Below are 18,894 nucleotides of genomic sequence, written 5' to 3'. Positions count from 1 at the left end.
GATGTTCCTCTTTGAATCGAGATACAAATGTTTGCACTTGTAAGTATTCAAAGCTGCAATCTGCCTGTGGTCTTGAGCTAAGAAAAATACTTCCATGCAAGCAAAGGAACTGTTGTTTGCATGATGGTTAAACTTGACAGTCTACTCATGATCTGGATTTAGTGAGAAGACCAGAGTAGCAGGACTCCACTTGCTACCTTGTATAGGAATAATTTAGTAAACAGCAGTTTTTGGAGGAGTGATTGACTTGGACAGCTTGGATCCTTTAAGTGTTTTTAAAATGTTGGATATTTCTTCTGTGTTTTTGGTAAGCTTTATGCATTCTTCTAGTCTAACTGTAAAATAACAAGGCATCAGTATGGACACCATTATTTGTGATTCTCCAATGTCTTATGTATCTAAGGATTTTCCAAGTATTTTGTATGTATTATAGAATATGGCCAGGTCAACTGGAAAAGCTCCTCCTTTTCAGAAAAGGATAAAGTTTAGGACAACAGTGGTGGTCAAAGGTTGTAGAGACTGTAGATGTTCCTGGCCAGTTTCTCAAACTGACAAACTGTAGTAAGTATTTTAAAGTTACTTGTATATAACAGCACTTGAGTGCCTCAATTATACAAAATTTAGGAAACAGAGGTCTTTTATGACAAGTATTTTCTGAAACAGCACATAATTAATGGTTGTATATACCATGCTAGTAATGTGTGTTTCTTTCATCTTGTGTTGGCTCAATTTTGGCAGTTACTTGACATTTGGTTGTTTTTTTCCTAATAAAATCCAAGCACCAATAAAGTAAGGGTATGCATGTGCTAGACTGGTTTAAAGATATTGAGGGGGGAAAGCATGTCAGACATACATCAAATTCTTGATTTATTTGCTAGGTTTTTTTTTTCTGGTACAAATTAACTGTACTTAAGAGTGCTGATTTTTTTTTTTTATTAATGTATTAAAACACTGTTTCAAAGATACCAGTCTTTAAAAGTTATTACATTTTTATTTACAATATGTTGCTAGCAGACATGTCTGGGAGGAAATGTAATTTTCTATTGAGAATGAATGACTGAACATGTTCACTATATTTTCAACAGAATATAAGTGAGGATGGTTTGTGGCTTTGATTAATTGATAATTTGTGTGTTCTGCATATAGGTATAATCTTAAAAATGGAGCAGTGCATGTACATAGGATGTGAGATTTCTAAAGTGCCTTTATCTGATACTGCTCAGAGGATTATGACAGCTCTGCAGTCTATTCCTGTAGAAGTTCAGACAAACAGAGAAAATAACCAGAGTGAGTAAGTCTTAGCCTTTTTAAGTGTTTTTCAGTTGAAAAATTGAAACACAAACAAACAAAACAATATCAAACCTCTAGTCTTTATTTTTAAATGGGGAAAAAAAAAAGATGAGGTTTTAGGATTACAGGTTTAGAAAAGGAATTAAGCTGTAACTGTGACATTTTCTGGGACTTTTCTGATTAAATAATGTTATGTGAGTGCAAGGAAGAGTACCCTCAATTTAATTTTTTTTCTTTCTGTTCCTCTGTGGTGTAGAAGTAGATGAGAATTTCAAACTGTTACTTAACTAATAATCTTAAATGCAATAAATTAGATGTATACATGAACGTGACTCTGGACTAGATATTTGAAGATCACTAGAGGGACTAGGAGCTCACCAGGTGGCCCGTGATCTCTCCAGACTCATGTCTGTGCTTTAAACATGTGTTCATTAGCAATGCACTCCTTGTGAAATTCTAGGAGGAAGAGTGAACAAAAGTCCCAGTGAAAGAGCAAATTAGGTAATGTTACAAGTGCCTCAGCAGATCTTTCTTTTGGGCAAATCTTACTCAGAACACTGTGGATGCTAGAGGGGTTTTGCAAGATGTAATTTTTTTTCTCAATTCTCTGCATGTCATAGTCTGTCAGTCTGGTAACTCTGGAAGGAAGTAGATAGAAAGTTAGAGTTTTGCTCAGTTTCAGTTGTCTATTTTTTCCTGAGAACTAGATCCTGGAATATTATTTAAATGATGGGATTTGTTCTTGTGTACATGGTGGTTTTTGCAGCCTCAGTTTTGTATAAATTATGGTTCAGGCCCCTCTTTCAGTAGTAAAGTATTGAATCAGTGGAGTGACAAGGGTAGGAGTTCATTGTCAGTCAGTGATACACATTTGAAGAAATAAGTTCATTTTAAAATGGTACATTGTACATGGTACATCTGGGATCAAAACCCAGATGATTTTAAACAAAATCAGATCTCTTTTCAGCCTTGGTTTAATTGCCATTCTACTTCTCCTGCTACCTTGTAATTTTCCCTGCCTTAATTTTTCTCAGTAATATTTTTTGTCTTAGACTGGGGAAGTCTCAGTTCTGTGCAATAACACAGTTTTATTGTCTACTCTTGATCCATTCACTCTCTCTCAAGGTGTAAAATTGCAGATCCTTATTTTTTTTGGAACACCATGAAGGTGTCTGGTATCTTTGACCAAATGAGCTTGTGGTCGTCTTTGTAGTGCTGCTAAATCCCTGTTTATTGGGGAGCAAAAGAACAGTGTAAGCATTTTGTAGCAGCAGGTCACATGAAAAGATTTTCTTGCTCTTGTTTTCCATGCAGTAATTACTCAACAAGTTTTGTTTAAAGTGTACAGATTTAACAGACCTATTTGAATTGCTCTTAGGAAATTGCATATCTATCTATCTATCTATCTATCTATCTATCTATCTATCTATCTATCTATCTATCTAGCTTTAGTGTGGATCTGGAAAGAAGAAAAAGTTCACCTCTCTTAAAGACAAAACCAAACAGAAACCTGCCATGTTATTCAGTCTGTTTCAAACTGTATTGAGCTGTGTTTTATTGGTAGATTTTTATATTCTACTTAATGGAAAAACTGTTTGTCTTTTAGGAGGTAAATATTGGGCTCAAATAGAACAAAGATCTACAATTTTGACCTAGTTGGTGAAATTCTGTGGTTGTCTTGGCAGTAGAACTGTAATGTTTCCATCAAACCTTAAGGAGCTGGAGGGCAAGGACAGGTTTCTGCTGCCATCTGGTGATACTTTGCCGTAATTCAGAAATCAGAAATGGGAAGTTGCATCTCTCTTCAGTCTGTCATACTGATTGCTGTGTGCTGGAGGAGAGAAATGTAATCCTCATCATCTTCTCTGGAGGGTGGATTTGTCAAGAAAAAGTATCTTGCTTTGAAACAATTAAAAGCACTGAATGTAAACTCAGATACTATCATTCTTAATTTATAATCTTATTGTTGTAGAAAGTGTCAAGAAAACCAGACCTAAAATGTTTGAAGCTACAAATACAGCTATGCCTTGTTGGCTGTTCTAACAGCTCAGGTTAGAAGTCTGAGCTGGAGATAAATGGCTGATTATACACTTATACCAACATGCAATGATAAGCTTAGTTTCTTCTGGAAAAGGCTTTTTTTAGTATTTTAAGTACAGGGTCTTGATTTGCCTAGACAATAATTTTTAAAAACAGTTTTAGTAAATAGAAATAGGTCACTTTATGCTTTGTTTGATGTTGGTCATCAGTATGTGAGATTCAGAAAGTGTCCTGCTGCTGGTAATGCAGGTTGGTAGCTGACAGCATCAGTTTATTGTTGTACTCACTATGGGGGGACAAAATACATACTTTGCCCCTGAGGTGTCTTTTGGCTGGGTGTGTCAGACCCAGCATGGGTGGCCATCCCGCTTCTTCTGGAACTGGTATCACCTTACCTTTCTGTCAGTTTGTAGGTCTGAATTTCCCCTTGCTCTCTGTTCTTGTCCGGTCTTACAGTACCTGTTCTGTTGCAGGATGAACAACGTGAAAAAGTTATCCCCTGCAGGGTTCGCTGTAGGGCACGATATATTAAAGTCATATATGCAAATAGTGCTTTATAGAACAAAGTTATTGTGGAATAATACTGCTTAATTCCAAGAAAACAGCTAAAATGTGTAATGTTTGTAGGGTTTGGTTGGGTTTTTTTCTTCATGCCCACGCCACAAGCTTTATTTTGACCAAAATGCTTTGTGTTTTCTTGAAAGAAGGAAATACGCCTCTTTGTGGAATTACAGCAATGCCTCTTCTGAGCACCGTGGAAAATGTTTGTATGCTTTGTAGAGAATTTGAATTAATTTTTTCTTAATGGTGACAAAGAAGGCTTTTGCATATGCATGTTTCAGAACCTGCAGGGCCCTTTTAAGCATGAATGATATTAATTTGATAAAATGGTTGTCGAGGAAAATTTTAATACAGTTGTTTTAGGTTTGGTAAAAATGTCAGTAATAGTACTCTGTGTAACCTAAGTTATGTGCACTGCTTACAGATTCATTTGTATTGTAAATTGTTTCTTCTTTTTTAAAGGTATAGAGAAGACAAAGGAAAATAAAGTAGGTGATAAGGATGCACATCTGAGAAATGAAAAGGCAAGCATTTTGTAAGACTGAAAACCACTAAAAGCAGTCCTTTTATAGCAGGTTTGAAGTTATACACTGGTTCTTCCATAAGAAGCTTTATCACGATATATTTTATACACTCACAGTTCAGGTAGCTTTTCCTGTCTTATTTTGCACTTGGCATGTATTTACCCATGAGAGTCTTGGCCCCACTTCTGTTACCCTTTCCACAGGAAGTTGTTTTTTTATGACAGAGTGATCAGAAATGAGATTGCCACATTCAGGCAGTTACCAGGGTTTAAAAATGTTCTCAGACTTCTGTCACTGGACAGTGGTAGAGCATAATCATAAAGTGAGCTGATTCAAGATGAAAAATTACTCTGTACTAGGAAGTTAAATTTTGGGTTTAATCATCTCTCTCAATTTGGCTTTATGTGCATGTGAGTGAGAGCCAGGGCAAGAGTGGGAGTGGGAAATTGCAGCAGCCCCAGCTCAGGCCCTGACGTAAAATCCATTCTGTCTATCGATGAGTTGCAGATGCTGCAAGTGTACTCCTGTCCCAGCTGCAAGTTTCACAGCCTTACTTACTCTGACTCTGGTGCATGTTGCACACTTCAGCAAGTCCATTCAGGCTACTCAGGATGCAGAAAACTGATTTCTTTTATGGAGTGGGATAACTTCCTCCAAATTACATTGGCTCATAGATGCTCATGCAGCTGTGGGTGCACATGGGTAGTAGTGGAACCCCTTTTTGTGATGATGAGATGCTAATTTTGACTAGCTGCATCTAGTGAAATCTTCCTACGTTGACATAAATGATGAAACTACATCCTGGGAGTTTTCTCTACTTCCAGCCACGTCATTATTTCTAAGATGAGATCAGTTCTTTGCGGAAGCTGCTGTTTCTCCCTGTGGTTAACTGTAGTACCAGCTGTATTATTCTGACTGGATAATTAAATTGCCTTGTTCTTATTTTTTAACCTTTAAAAGAGAATTGCTTATTCCTGATTTTGTAGTTACTGGAGTGTCATAATTCAAATTCTGCTGTGTTAAATGATAAAACTATTTGCAGTTTGACTGGAGAATACACTTGAGTGAATTAGTTGTCTTTCTATGGCTCTTAAGCATATTATTTTTCCACTTCTGGTAACTTTATAGTGTCCACTTTTTGATTATTATTCTCTAAGTCCATTTAATTTGTCTTCATTGAGAACAACCACTATTCATTTTGGTAGTAGCAAAAGCTTCCTTTTTCTGTTTACTTAGAACCTGTAGAGTTGATCCTGTGAAGTATCATCTCAAGCAGTCTTAAGCCTTTTTCATCTTTTGACTCCATAGTTCGAAGGTTTGGGTATATGGGAACTGGGTTGAGGAATATTGCAAAACTGTAAAAAAATCCCCAAACTTATTGGCTTTGTCATTCTGGCTGGTTTAATCTATCCAGATTGGATAGAGGTGGACAGTATCCTTTGATCAGTGAAAACTGTCATCTTGGGAAATGGAGGGAGCCCTGCACTGCAGTAACTTGTGGTTCTTTTGAAGTGAGGAAGCCTTAGTTTTTGGAATGGTTATGACAGCAGAGGTATGAAGGAGACTGGGCTGGGAGAGCTGAAAATAGAGTAATTTGGAGAGGCTTCAGTTACTTTTCAATGGAGTGGGTGAATGGTAAATTTATGCATGATGTTGCAACTAAAAATGAGGAGACAACTGCTTTGTGGAACAGTTAGAAAGAGAGAAATGGGTTTTTATTTCAATCTGTGTGAGATTAGGTTCAAAATCTTCCTACTGAAAGGTGCCCTGACAGAGACTGTAATCTTTCTGAGGCATTAAAAGATAAATAAGACAGTGATGCTTAATTTCAAAAAAGGAAAATACATAAAATTGAAGGAGCTTTTTTAAAGAAAGTATATAGAATTGCCCTCCAGAATCAGAACATGTGTAGGTAACAGGGATTTATTCAAAACAATACTGAAGATTTAAAATGAATACTAAAATCTGTGCAGGAAAAGGTAGTATGGCCAAGAGTATGAAGGACACTACTAAAAAATGTCATCCTGCAAAAACATGAACTTAACAGAATTTGTATTCTTTTATACTTGCCTTGTTTGACTAAATTAGATGAAGTATACATTAGTATATAGTCCAAATAAATTTGGAGGAACAGCTTGCAAATGCATCACACATCATTTTTCCAAATGCCTCAGAAGTAGAAAGCCTGCTGGCTCCTCTAAGGCCTATTGGTGATGGAGGTGTAAAGAGTATTGAGGGAAGATACAACTTTGTGTAATCTGTAAATAGTTAAACACATTCACCTTGGGGAATCTTGAAAGGTCACCGGTTGCCATTCCAGAGTCCTTGTTTATGAAATCAAGACAGAGGATCTGTCTCAGCTGAGGAGGTTGTAGAAAGAAGTAGCAAAATAAACAGTAAGAAAGTATTAAGGCCAGTAGCATAACAAGGAAATTTATGAAGGAAATAAGGATGAAGGATTAGAAACAAAACATTACCATGCAGCATCTTGCTTAATGCTGTTTAGTAGCATGCTGCTGTAAAGGGATCCAAGGACTATCTGGACTGGGAAAACTGCTCTGGCTATAGTGGGTTAAACAGAATAGAATATGGTGCTTATTCATGCACCTTCCACGGTGCAACTTTCATATGTATTTTTTTCTTGTAAATTGCTTAACGAGATCTGGTTGACTCCTGTACTTGGATTTCCAAAGCAATCATTAAGGTTCCTTGCCAAAAGTTCTTTAACAAACTAAGCTGTCATGAAAAAAAGCTCTGAATATTGAAGCTGAAGATGAATGGTCTCTTCTCTCTCAGACACTAATAACCTCATCACTATGGAAGTCAGGACACTGGACTAAATGCATCTTAGAGTTGTTGATTTGCCATTTTTTAATGTTGGACTAAGATTAAAAAAAACCAGCAGTGGTTGTGGATGTAAACAGTATATGTCCACAAAATAATCTCTACTGATAAATACTTGAATTTTGGTTTATGTAATGTGGTTGCCCTAAACTGACTCTGTTTTATTAGTATCAACATTTTTTCGTAGAATATTGATTTCTTCAAAGGTTATGTAAATTATCGCATTTTTTATTTATCTTCATAAGTTGAATAATTGCTTTGCTAAAAGAAAAATTCCAATTTTCCCAGGAGGTTTGTGATTCCAGAATTGCCATTTTAAAAACATCTGCCAGCCCTGAAAAAAGTAGTGCTGGTGAGATAGTCAGGACAGTGCATACCAATGAAATGCTTGGCTGTCAAGATACCAAAATAGTGAGATGTTACCAGGATTCAGACTTGCCAACATGGGGATATCAAGAAAGAAATCTTTCAGTAGAAGCAAAAAAGCTGAAGGATGGGGAAAAGAAAATAGCTGTTCCTCTTAAAAGAAAGCAAAATGTGTCTACATGTTGTTCTGAGAAAACAAGAAGATTACATGTAAAGACCTGCACTTCTTCACATGAAAGAAGATACAACTGTAGCTCTGGACAAAGAGAGACTTCTGAAAATTATCCCTGTGATATTAGCACTTTGGGATGTGAAGAAAAAAGAGAACTGCTCGCAACTATAGAACAGGCAGTGGCTTTTGTAACTACTATGATATTTCAAGATGGTTCTTCGCAGCTCAGCTCAGAACAGGTTAGTGAAGGATTGGCTTTGTTTAGAGTCAGTTCTGTAGAACCGTCTGAATGTGCATGTGACTGACAAACACAAACCCATGCTTGTCGGGAACCCCTTTTGTGTATTGCATACCAAAATATACATGTAAAATGGGGTAAACCTTAATATTTTGACTACATTTTATTTTAAGCTACCAAGTAAAGCTTAAAGGAAATGAAACCACTTGGGCTAACCAGACATTTGTGTACCTAAAGTTAAACTGAATTAGAATATTTTTTTCTACTTTCTACTGTATCTGTCACTGTGGATTTTTGTTCCAAGACTGAAACACTTGCCTGCTCCTCTACTGTGTCAATGGTGTATGCAGTAACTCCAGTGTGCATAATAGGTTTCATTTTGTAAAATATTTGGGAACTATTCCTTATAGGATTGCACAAGATCTGTCAGAGGAAACATTATTGTAATTACACTTAACAGGTCTCAACCTCATCAGTAAAAGGAGTTGTTGTGCTAGTGAAGAATCAGACCGATCACCCTTTCCCTCCCAGCCACTCTTCAACTGGCTGTACTTGGAAAGCTGCTAAGGAAAATGATAAATTAATTTATTTAAAAACTGAACGATCATCTCTCTGGGAACAAGAACAGGCTCACATGAAATTTTCTTGGTGAGAGCATGTAGGAAAAAATACTGTTTTGCTTTACATATGCTTTTAGCAGCAGTGATGTTGGTTACATAGCACAAGCTTAAATCTCCTTAACGTGTCAAGCTCATTGAGTTTCATATTGGCTGTTTTAGTTCCATGTCAAGTCTGGGCTAATTTAAACCAAATAAGAGTAGACTATTCCTTTGGCCTCAGCATATCACTTAACTGCAGCCCTGCAGAACTAGATTGATATTCTGATAGGAACTGTTTACATTTGCCTTGGAAATCCTTTATGAACAGCTAAAGCTATATGGCACCAAAGAATGTGTTTCTTTCAGGTTTATCTTTCTTGGTTTTTATCTTCCATTTCCTCAGCTGCATTTCTTATCTAGTACTTTTTTCATGGGCATTATTACAGTAAGCACCCTTTTGAGCTATGCTAATATTTTTTCGTCTTTTTAGGGCAGGTTTTTTAAATGGTTTTTGAGATCTCAAATGAAGTTTTACTAATATTCAGTAATAATGCAATATAATTTTTAGAATAAGCGCTTAATGTATCTGTTTAATACTTGGACTAAATTTCAATAAAAAGTTGGATTATGTTTTAAACTTCCAGTTATTATAACCAAAATCCATTTCTATTCCTATTAACTTGGAAATTGTATCCCATAAAGGGAGAAATGAGAACTGAATCTGATTCTTAGGTGTAATAGTTGCATGTTAAAAATTCATCAGACTGTTTTATGATTTTCAGTATTAACTGCCTAATTATAAACTGCTGAGCTGGGGTTATTAAATTACAAAGCTTTCATTTTCAAAGTTGGACTTGATTGTTAGTCAAATCTCTGCCACTGTTCCACTGGGACTTGAAACAAGTCACTTTGCTTACCTGTGCTTCTCCAGCTGTAATATTAGAGTTACATGACAACTAATTTAATGTCTTGTTGTCAGCTTGAATATAGGTTGTTGTGAATTGAAAATAACAGGTTAATAAAACAGGTACATATGAACAGTAGAAATAATAAGTTGAATTAGGGTATTAGATGAATCTTATAGATAATTATTTCTTGTAAGAATGGTGCAGTTTAATAATGGATCTATACTGCATACAGTAATACCTTAGGATCTGTGTGATTTCTAGTGTTCCAAACCTTGTGGTTTCATACCATCAAAAATGTTCTATTAAAAAATACTGTTTTTCTGTATTGACCAAAATGGAACTTATAAAAAAAGATACACGTAATTATTAAATCTACATACATATAGTTGGTAAAACCTATTTAAAATACCATGAATGAGGGAATTATAGACAGTTTGAAAAGATATGGAAGTAAATGACAGAGATGAAACATTCTAGATTTAAGTAGTGTACTAACACAAGGCAGTTATGGTATTTTAAATTGCCTAGTAACTTTTAAATCAATATTTTACAATGCTACATTGACTTGACCTCTGTGATCTTATTTGGGTATATTGACATATTACGGGGATGCCAGTTGCTGTTTTGGATTAAGGTTGTATTTAACTTTGAGACACAAACAAGGATTTGTTTTCTTTATGAATGCATGATAAGGCATATCTGCTAGGATGTTTAATTTCTTATAGAATGAAGCTTCAGGTATTATTAAATTGAGAATTTAATATTCAAAATGCAATATTCTGTTCTTATAGGAATAAGGAAATGTCTTGGGTTAACTGTTGAGTATTAGGTGCTAATTAAATGAATAAAGTGTATAGATTCACTAAATGTAGCAGCAGTATAGTGTGTGTTAATGAACTACTTCTGTGCAGGCAAGTGTTGTTTCAAATGCTACAGTGCAAAATTCCAATAATTTGCTTCAATGCAAAAGATTTCCTGAGGACTCTACTTCAAGTTTATGGTAATGAAATCAGCTGGAAACAAGGTAAGTATTGAATCTGCCATCTCATCCTATAATCTCGGTGATTTTGATGTCTCTGTTAAAATCCCTGGGTGTAGAAATAACTACATTGGTAGCTAAATAATATATTGAAAAACGGTTTAGTACCATGGAGAAGAATATCCCTCTTGGGGAGGATGTGTCCAGAGGCTTGACATGTGAAGATGATGTATTTCTTCTTAGAGCAGGAATCAAATCATTGAGTAATTTAAGGATAGCTTCCAGTGGAAACAAAAGCTCTCGACGCAGTCCTGACTATAGCTGAAAAGGTCGAACTACTTCATGTTTCATATTCCCTAGTAAAAAGCTTCCTCTGCTCAAAGGAAAGGCTAAAATAAATCCCAGAGATGCTCACAGTTGTCAGACTTAGGAATTATTTGAATGTGTACTTGTGTTTTTTTGATAGGAACAAATAAGACTTGTTTGTTGGATTTAAAAGCAACTACAAACAGAAGGCATAAGATGTCGATATAATGCCTGTTTGGTTCCATGTATCAGGTTCCTGCTGAGTGAGTTACAAAAGTAAATGTGACCTTTCAGAAAGGGCTTCCTCTATGGAGCCTTGCCAGCTTGTGTTCAGCATCTGAAAAGTTTCATCAGTAAATCACAGTAAACTGAAGGTGATTTAAAATCTGGTGGGAAGATCTACATAAAACAGCACTGGGAATGGGAAAGGAGGGAAGAAATGTCATGATGGTACTGCCAGTAGTGATAGTTTTATAACCTGTACACACAGGCAGTACTAGGTCTAGAGTAGATACTAGCTGGTGCATGGGGTTTGAATCCGAAGTTTCTAATAACCAAAAGAATTCTTGTCTAGGTTTTTAAACTTTGGAAGTTGATAGTTCCTCACACATTATTTCTGCTATGGAAAAGAAACCAAAAAAAACCCCTTCCTACAAAACAAACAAAATCCCTAAAAATTCTCTTTAGACTAGTCCTGCAACTGTACCTTGCATTACAGATGTTAAAGTTTGCTTTCAGGTAACTGAGTCTGTAAGGTTGTGTAGCATGGAGTTCTCTATAAATGTACCTGTAGGTCATCGTTTGAACTAACTTAGGGGTTACTGAAGAGGGTACTTAGGTTTATCTTTGAATATATCACAGGGTATTGTAGTTATTAGTTTTTCCTGGTCTTTGTAGTACTGCAGTACACATGTTGAAACTGTATTTCAGAGGGAACTGAAGCAGCACTGGGCTTGCTCCATGCTATCCAATGTGAACATGAGAGAAAGTGCAGTGTAAGCACTTATGATCCTATAGGACAAAAGGTTCTGATTTTTGGAAACAATGTGTTGGGCACCCATGTGTGAATTCATATGTGCATTAACAATCTCGGTCTGACTACTAGGAAGCAAATCTCTCCCTGATCCCTGTTGGCAGTTTGGGGGATCAAGTTAACAACCACAAAGTGTAGCAGTGGGAGACACTCATAAGCAAAACTTCAACTTGAAGTTTTCCAGTGATGAGAAAGAGAGGCTTTAACAGTAAATCTAAAGAACCAAAGGCTTACTTATATTTTAAAACTTGGAAAAATCGACCAGTGAAAAAACCCCACCTCAACCTCACAAAATAACCCTCTTCAAAAATATTTAATACTGAACTTACTCCTGTGTAGTCATGATATTGACTATTTGTTACAGCTGCGAATTCAATGTTTAACATTTTTGTAGAGTTAATACTTGTCCTTTTATGAAGTGTGGGTACAGGAAAAATGGGCAAAACTTTAGAGGTATTTTTTAGTTTAGGGGGTAATATAAATATTTTGATTGTTAGAAATAACTTATTCTTGTAGTTGCCGATAGTGTTGTGTTGGATCCAAGGATTGCAGCATGGCTCATAAACCCCAGCGACACAGTTCCTTCCTTTGAATCTTTAATACAGAAGTATTTTGAAAAGCCTTTCTCAAAGGGAGCAGAAAATACAGATACAGGCACTTTGAGAAATGCATCTGTAAGTAGTTAGTTTTCAGTTGTTTGTGGTTGGGTTGAAAGGGGAAGGAAATGATAAAAGAATTGCTTTTGCCTACAAAATGTTGCATGAAAAGATAGATAATGCTTTTCTAATGGGAGAAAATTATTCTATTAATACTACTTGTTGGAAATCTAAAGAAAGGGAAGAAGGGAAGGTTCCACTGCATTCTACCAAGATGGGATCTCATTCTCCAGGGACAGCTGTGAAATTTTCTTTCAAAACTGTAATGTTCAGTAACAATATTAATGTATAATCTTATCTTTTTTCTTTCCACTTCCCTGCAAAATGATTTCCAGCTCTCCTTTCCAAAGTGTCTGATGCTGCCTTTTCCAGTTCCTGTGAACTTGTAGACTATATTTAGTTGATTATTATTAAAATTTTGCTAAATTTCACAGCTGGTAAAGACACCACACCACAGGCTGAGGAACAGCAGGAGTCAAATGTGAACTTCCAAGCATGTGAATGAAAAGATCTGAATTTTTATTCTCTCATTACGAGAGAATGTGTGATAAACTTTTTGAGATGTTATCCCCAGCACTATAGAAATTTCTTCCTATATCCTGTTGAATATCTTCCTATATTCCTGTTGAAACATATTGACTGAATTTTATAAAATTTTTATATCTATGTTTTGGGCCATGGTGATCTACTGTGGCCTTCAGAAATTGTTTGAATGATAAGATGATGTGCAGCAACCTAAATGATTTTTTTTTTTTTAAAACTGTTCACTTTTCTGAGGCCTTGGTTGTCCAGACCAAATATTGCAGCATGATTGTAGGACTTCTGTGATTCAAGTCCCCAAATGTCAAGTGGGCTCAGAGCACGGACAGAGGTCGTTGTATCGGCACGTACCTGTTAGTATAGACATTTCCAAGAAAACCAGAGCCAGTTTGCTTTAAAACACTGGCTGTAAACTGCAGTTCTTCAGAAGCTACTTCATGCATTAAGCTATTAGTGTAGGGAATGGACAGGCAAACAGGCAGAAACTATAAACTTGTTGGTTATTTCTATATGTCATGGCCCTCCTGTGAGTCAGCATCCCTAGTCTTGTCTCTTTCCTTAGCTTGACTCAGTCTTTTGTTCTTCAGATATCACATCTGTTCTTAGTTATCATTTCTCAACTTTGTCATCCTGATTCCCAGCTCTGAATTAAATACTGAAATAATATTTCCTTCCTGTCTCTCTTCAGGTCTAGTTTGTTTCCTTGCCCCAACCTTTTTGCTGACTTGTTCACTCAAGTCCAAGTTAATGCCTCCTTGTAACATCCTGTGATTATTCCCCCCCCCATTCTTTATTCCTTAATTTGTTACCTGGACTCTCACACTTCCTTTTTGACTCTTCTGTTTGCTCAGTGAGTCCCAGTTCCTCCTGTGAATCCTGGCTCTTAGCCAGATTTCTCTCTTCAGCCTTCTTGCTCTGTCCTTGCTGGCAGGTTCCTAACAGGTGTCTGTACTCCCAGAGGGATCTGTGATAAGTGATACATCATGTCTCATCCCCCACTAATTCAGAGAAGCTCCCTCTGTATTGTCCTAATCTTGTCTACCCACCATAGTCTTTGGAATGACTGCTGGTTTATTCTGTAGCTCACTACTCACCCACACACCTTCAGCATAGAAGATGTGCTGCTTGTCTATGTATTTGTTGCTGTGCCAAAGGGATCATGGTCTGTATTCCCTGAAACCTTTGCTGGAACAGGTGCTAACCATCTTGCAGTTTGTGTCATTGCTGCATTCGCTGATGAGCATTGTTGGTGTCAATTGAAGCCTGTCACTGGGCACTTTCCCGCCTCCAGAATGGGATCAAGCAAACTGTCTGTATTTCACAGACATCTTGTTTGTTCCGGGTCAGGTTGGCATGGACGAGGTTTCTTGGAGACAGGTTGATGACTTTCACTGCAGTGTGGGCCTGCTTAAATTAGTCTGTCTGGGACAGAGAGAAGTCCTCACTCATAGGACTAGACTGTGTAGTGTGTTGACCCCGACTGGACACCAGGTACCCACTAAAGCCAATCTCTCACTCTCCTCTGCAACTGGACAGAGGAGAGAAAATATGAGGAAGGGTTCATGAGTTGAGGTGAGGACCAGGAGAGATCACTCACTAAACACCATCATGGGCAAAACAGACTCAAAGTGGGGATATTAATTAAATTTGTTACTAACAGAATCAGAGCAGGAGAATGAGAAGTAAAATAAATCTTAAAAACACCTTCCCCCACCCTTCCCTCCTTCCTTCACAAATTCTATCTCCTCTACCCCAGCAGTGCAGGGAGATGGGAATGGGGGTTACCAGGAGTTCCTCATAGGTTGATTTCTGCCACTGCTCAGGGCAAGAAGTCCTTCCCCTGCTCCCTGTGGGGTCCCTCCTGTGGGAGACAGTCCTTCATGAACTTCTCCAGTGTGACTCCATCCCATGGGCAACAGTTCTTCACAAACTGCTGCAGTGTGTGTTCTTGGAGGCAACAGTCATAATCTCAGTGTCTGTATGCATTTCAAAATGGTATCCTAGCCACCTGAAGGAGGTGGAATGGCTCTGTGTGGAACAGAAGGGAAGGAAGTGAACAGTTCTGGCACAGAAGAGTGATAGTTCTTATATGAGAAAGAAAACTGAAAGGAATTTTTCCTCATTTTACAAGTACTAATAGAACTCTGACTTCAATATCAAAGGCAGTTTGATACTATTTCTCTGTGATCTGTGCAAAATGTACATGAAGGAACAGATAAAATCTGGAATGTTCATGTAGTTCTGTGTTCATGATTTGGGTTTGTCAGAGGTCTAAAAACGTTTCTAAAATGTTAATGTGACAGAAGACATACAGAAAAACAGGAAAACTTATTTTTACAATTTGATACCTTTTAAAAAAGATAAAAAATATAGAACTCTAAATACTTCCATTTTAGCGTAAAATTATTGTTTTATTTTTTATTTATTTATATCAGTATCAAAACTTAGGTGTGAACTTGGAGAAGCTTTATAATGTAATGATGGACCTTGCTCGTGACTTAAAGGTAAGATACAAAAAGAAGTTGTTCAGAAATAATTTTGGAAGTATTATCAGGAATTAAAGAGAGTCATGTATTTCTCATTCAAATTAGAATCTAGTTAGAGTGCTTCGGTCCATACTGGTTTACTTTGACAGTCAACATTTAAAATAAGTTACCCATTGAATTTTCCATTTTTTCTAGAAGGAGGAAATAGTCTCAATCTTTAGAAGAACCTTTTCCTCTGCAACAGTTAACTGAATTATCTAAATGAAGATTCTGAGAACAAGAAAGGTTCAGAATATTGTGACTTATCTTTTGGTATTTGAAATCTGTATATTACAGACTAAAAAGTGTTAACAGAGGGACAACATAATATAGCTGTTTTTCCTATGTATTCCTTGGGTACAAAATCTCAGCATATCTTTTGCTCTAGGTTGTATTAACCAAACACTGGTCAAACTCTGAACAGGCTTCCCAGCAAGGTGGTTTATGCCCCAGGGCTGTTGATGTTTAGGAGGCATTTTGACAGTGCCCTTAATAACATGCTTTAAATTTTAGTCAACCCCCAATTGATCAGGCAGTGGGAGGTCATTGTAGGTCCCTCCCAAGTGAACTGTTTTATTGTGTTTTACCCCTTATTGCAGTTCAGGATGCATCTCAAAAACTCTTTTAATGGTTTGGGGGTTTTTTTGTGCCTGTAGTCACATACCTGGAAAAGTGTCAGAATATGTAGGGATATGCTCAGGTGGAAGGTACATGATAGCTTCCTAGGGGTTTTCTTTGAAGTTGATAGTAGCAAGTGTAGGGCTTAGACCACTAGTTGATGGAGCCGTAGGAAACTGGATATCCAGATTAATGGTCCAGGAGTGTGACAAACAATCAGTGAAGCAAGGCAGCAAGGAAACACAAAAGGTGCAGAAACACAGATCCAGCCTACAGGAGGAGTTTTTAGACAAGTCTTGCTCAGTGGTTAGAGAGAAAACAGACTTCCTGTTCTCTGTAACTAATTTGTACATAATCCTATCATCTGTTTATTTTCTTCCTAATGAAAACAAAGTTATGAATTATGAATGGTTGCTTAATTGTTCAAGTGAATAAATAAAAAGGGATAACCGTGTGTCCTATTATAATGAGGCTTGCTCTAAAAATAAACTGTTTGGAAAAATGATTTTTTTTTTAAATATCTTTATTAGTATTCCTGTACAAAATGGTTACTATTTCAAAATGTATTACTATTCCCCACAGAAGGAAGTGATACAACATTTAGATACTATAATTTACAATAAGTAGTATTTTCATGCCACAGTGTTGTCATATAAAAAGGGAATATGCAGAAAGTGAAGTACTGCTCACTGGAAAATAGATGCACCTAATGACACTACCATATGTTTTAAGATCTAAATTAGCTGGTACTAACAAATGTATTTATACCTTGCTTTACAGGCTCAAGGTTTGTGGAACTTATTTTGCACATTGGAGCTTCCACTTATCAAAATTCTGGCAGGTATGAAAGTTCAGTTCAAAATAAGAATCTTCACTATTTTCACACAGCTCCTGACTATGCTCAAGTGGAATGTAATACATCAGAATATGAAATGTTTTCTTAGTCTCATGACAGCTGTGTGCAGTTTGAGATTCCATTTCTAAGAAGTATGTAAGACTGAAATTGTTAATTGTAAATGTTCTCAATGTATAATTGTATTTACAGTGATGGAAACACACAAAATATATGTGAACAAACAAGAACTGAAAAAAACATCTGAGATTCTGGGGGTAAATTTTGTATTTATTTTTTCTTTTTGAAGTTGTATAGCATCATCTTTGTGCTTTTACTGAGGATAGCTGATTAAAAAGAGAAAGAACCTTTGTCACTTTTAATCTAACAGTTTGAGGTTTTAGTACTTTTATTATTATAAATATAACTAAGAGATATTTACATTTTAGGATATTTCCCTTTTTTATTTAGGAGAGTAAAAAAGAGATATTTGCTTCATTAGCCTTGCCCCAGAACTGAAATTGCTTTGCAAATTGTACAGGTCCTTTTGGGTTATACATTGTAGATTAAAAATGGTAATGAATCTTTCTGAACTTAGTTTTCAGTAGCCACTTTCCTGAGAATTGGCTCTCAGTGCCTCTCTTTGTAAACAATACACTCTTTACAACTTACATGTTCTTTGATAAAAACAACCACAAGAGAATCCCATTTTGTAGCATAAAATCTAACTGGATTATCATAGATTACTAATTTATCAGAATAATTTCCATAGCTCTTTTTCTCACAGCTCTCTATAGTCTTCAGTAATCTAAATTCTTTTCCCACAAATGTTAGTGGCTTTTACTACAGTAAATCCCATTCCCAGGTCATGAAGAAATGTAGATTAAAGAGTATATAAGCAGTCTACTAAAGTAAATGTTGATAGCCAGTCAGCAATGATTACATAATATCAAGTTCTCCATTTTTAAATAAAAGTCTAATATCCTCATTAACCTAGGAATTGGCAGATATTGAAAAAAATAATAATGTAAACAGAATAATTCTGATGTACTAATTTATAGTTGCGGCTCAAAGAGCTTGAACAGGAAGCTCATCAAGTTGCTGGAGAACAGTTCCTGTTGACCAGCAGTTATCAACTCCGAGAGGTAATATTTGCACTCCTGTATTTATGTAAGGTGCACATTCTGTAAATTGTTATTGATACAGAAGAACTGTAAAGCATATATGTCCTTACAACTTCTGAATTCTTTTCTTCTATATTAATTGCCTTATTTTCTGATCTTAATGAGGAACACGTAGTTTTTCATAAATCTGACAATGTTGGATGATCTGTGTTTGAATTAGGCATTTGTTTTTAGTAAATACATTACATTACTGTTTCAATAGCTCAGAAATAAAGATCTGGTCTTTTCAATTCTGTGTTAGTTCTCTTTGCTACAGTATGCTCTATTTACTATGAAACATGTATTATAGACTAAAGTTCAAGCACCAAATAATTATCCTTTCTATTTCAGCACTTGAAACACTGAAACATTTGTTACGTGTTTTTCTAACTGTAGGTACTATTTGATAAGTTAAAGCTGCATACCCTGTGTGAGAAACTTCACAGAACTGAAATACAGCAACTTGTGTCCACCTCAGAAGCTGTGGTGAGATGGGGAGGGGTTTTAAAACCAGCTGCATGATTTAGCAAAACTTCTAAGTTATATTCCAGTGAAATTGTGATTTGCCTAAAGTTTTCCTAACGATCTTGATTTATTTTTGTATTGTTCTAATTATGCTTTGCATAATTATGGCGGAAAAGAAAGATGCACTCTATGATGGGGAAAAAGACACTAGCTACTGAAGCTAAACTTCAGCTAT

At 36.2% G+C, this 18,894-nt stretch overlaps 1 protein-coding gene across 4 annotated transcripts in view; it reads left to right on the top strand.

Annotated features, from left to right (window-relative positions):
- Positions 1-449: 449 nt before the first annotated feature.
- POLN (DNA polymerase nu) overlaps positions 450-18,894 on the top strand; it is a 93,217-nt gene continuing 74,772 nt past the window's right edge. Inside the window, exons 1-12 of one of the 4 annotated variants that reach the window (XM_032686500.1) lie at positions 450-561; positions 1,147-1,287; positions 4,354-4,415; positions 7,548-8,036; positions 8,496-8,683; positions 10,454-10,566; positions 12,377-12,534; positions 15,492-15,560; positions 16,980-17,040; positions 17,245-17,309; positions 18,093-18,176; positions 18,591-18,680. In XM_032686500.1, the coding sequence (XP_032542391.1) occupies positions 1,161-1,287; positions 4,354-4,415; positions 7,548-8,036; positions 8,496-8,683; positions 10,454-10,566; positions 12,377-12,534; positions 15,492-15,560; positions 16,980-17,040; positions 17,245-17,309; positions 18,093-18,176; positions 18,591-18,680 (1,506 nt within the window). In that variant the 5' untranslated portion in view covers positions 450-561; positions 1,147-1,160. Of the gene's footprint in view, positions 562-1,146; positions 1,292-2,975; positions 3,137-4,353; positions 4,467-7,547; positions 8,037-8,495; positions 8,684-10,453; positions 10,567-12,376; positions 12,535-15,491; positions 15,561-16,979; positions 17,041-17,244; positions 17,310-18,092; positions 18,177-18,590; positions 18,681-18,894 lie in introns of those variants that run through there. The other 3 variants (XM_032686502.1, XM_032686501.1, XM_032686503.1) reach the window with 3 other exon arrangements.

Source organism: Chiroxiphia lanceolata, chromosome 4, assembly GCF_009829145.1.
Source record: "Chiroxiphia lanceolata isolate bChiLan1 chromosome 4, bChiLan1.pri, whole genome shotgun sequence".
Lineage (NCBI taxonomy): Eukaryota > Metazoa > Chordata > Aves > Passeriformes > Pipridae > Chiroxiphia > Chiroxiphia lanceolata.
Note: the sequence above shows the minus strand (reverse complement) of the source record. Positions and strands in the feature narration are given on the sequence as shown.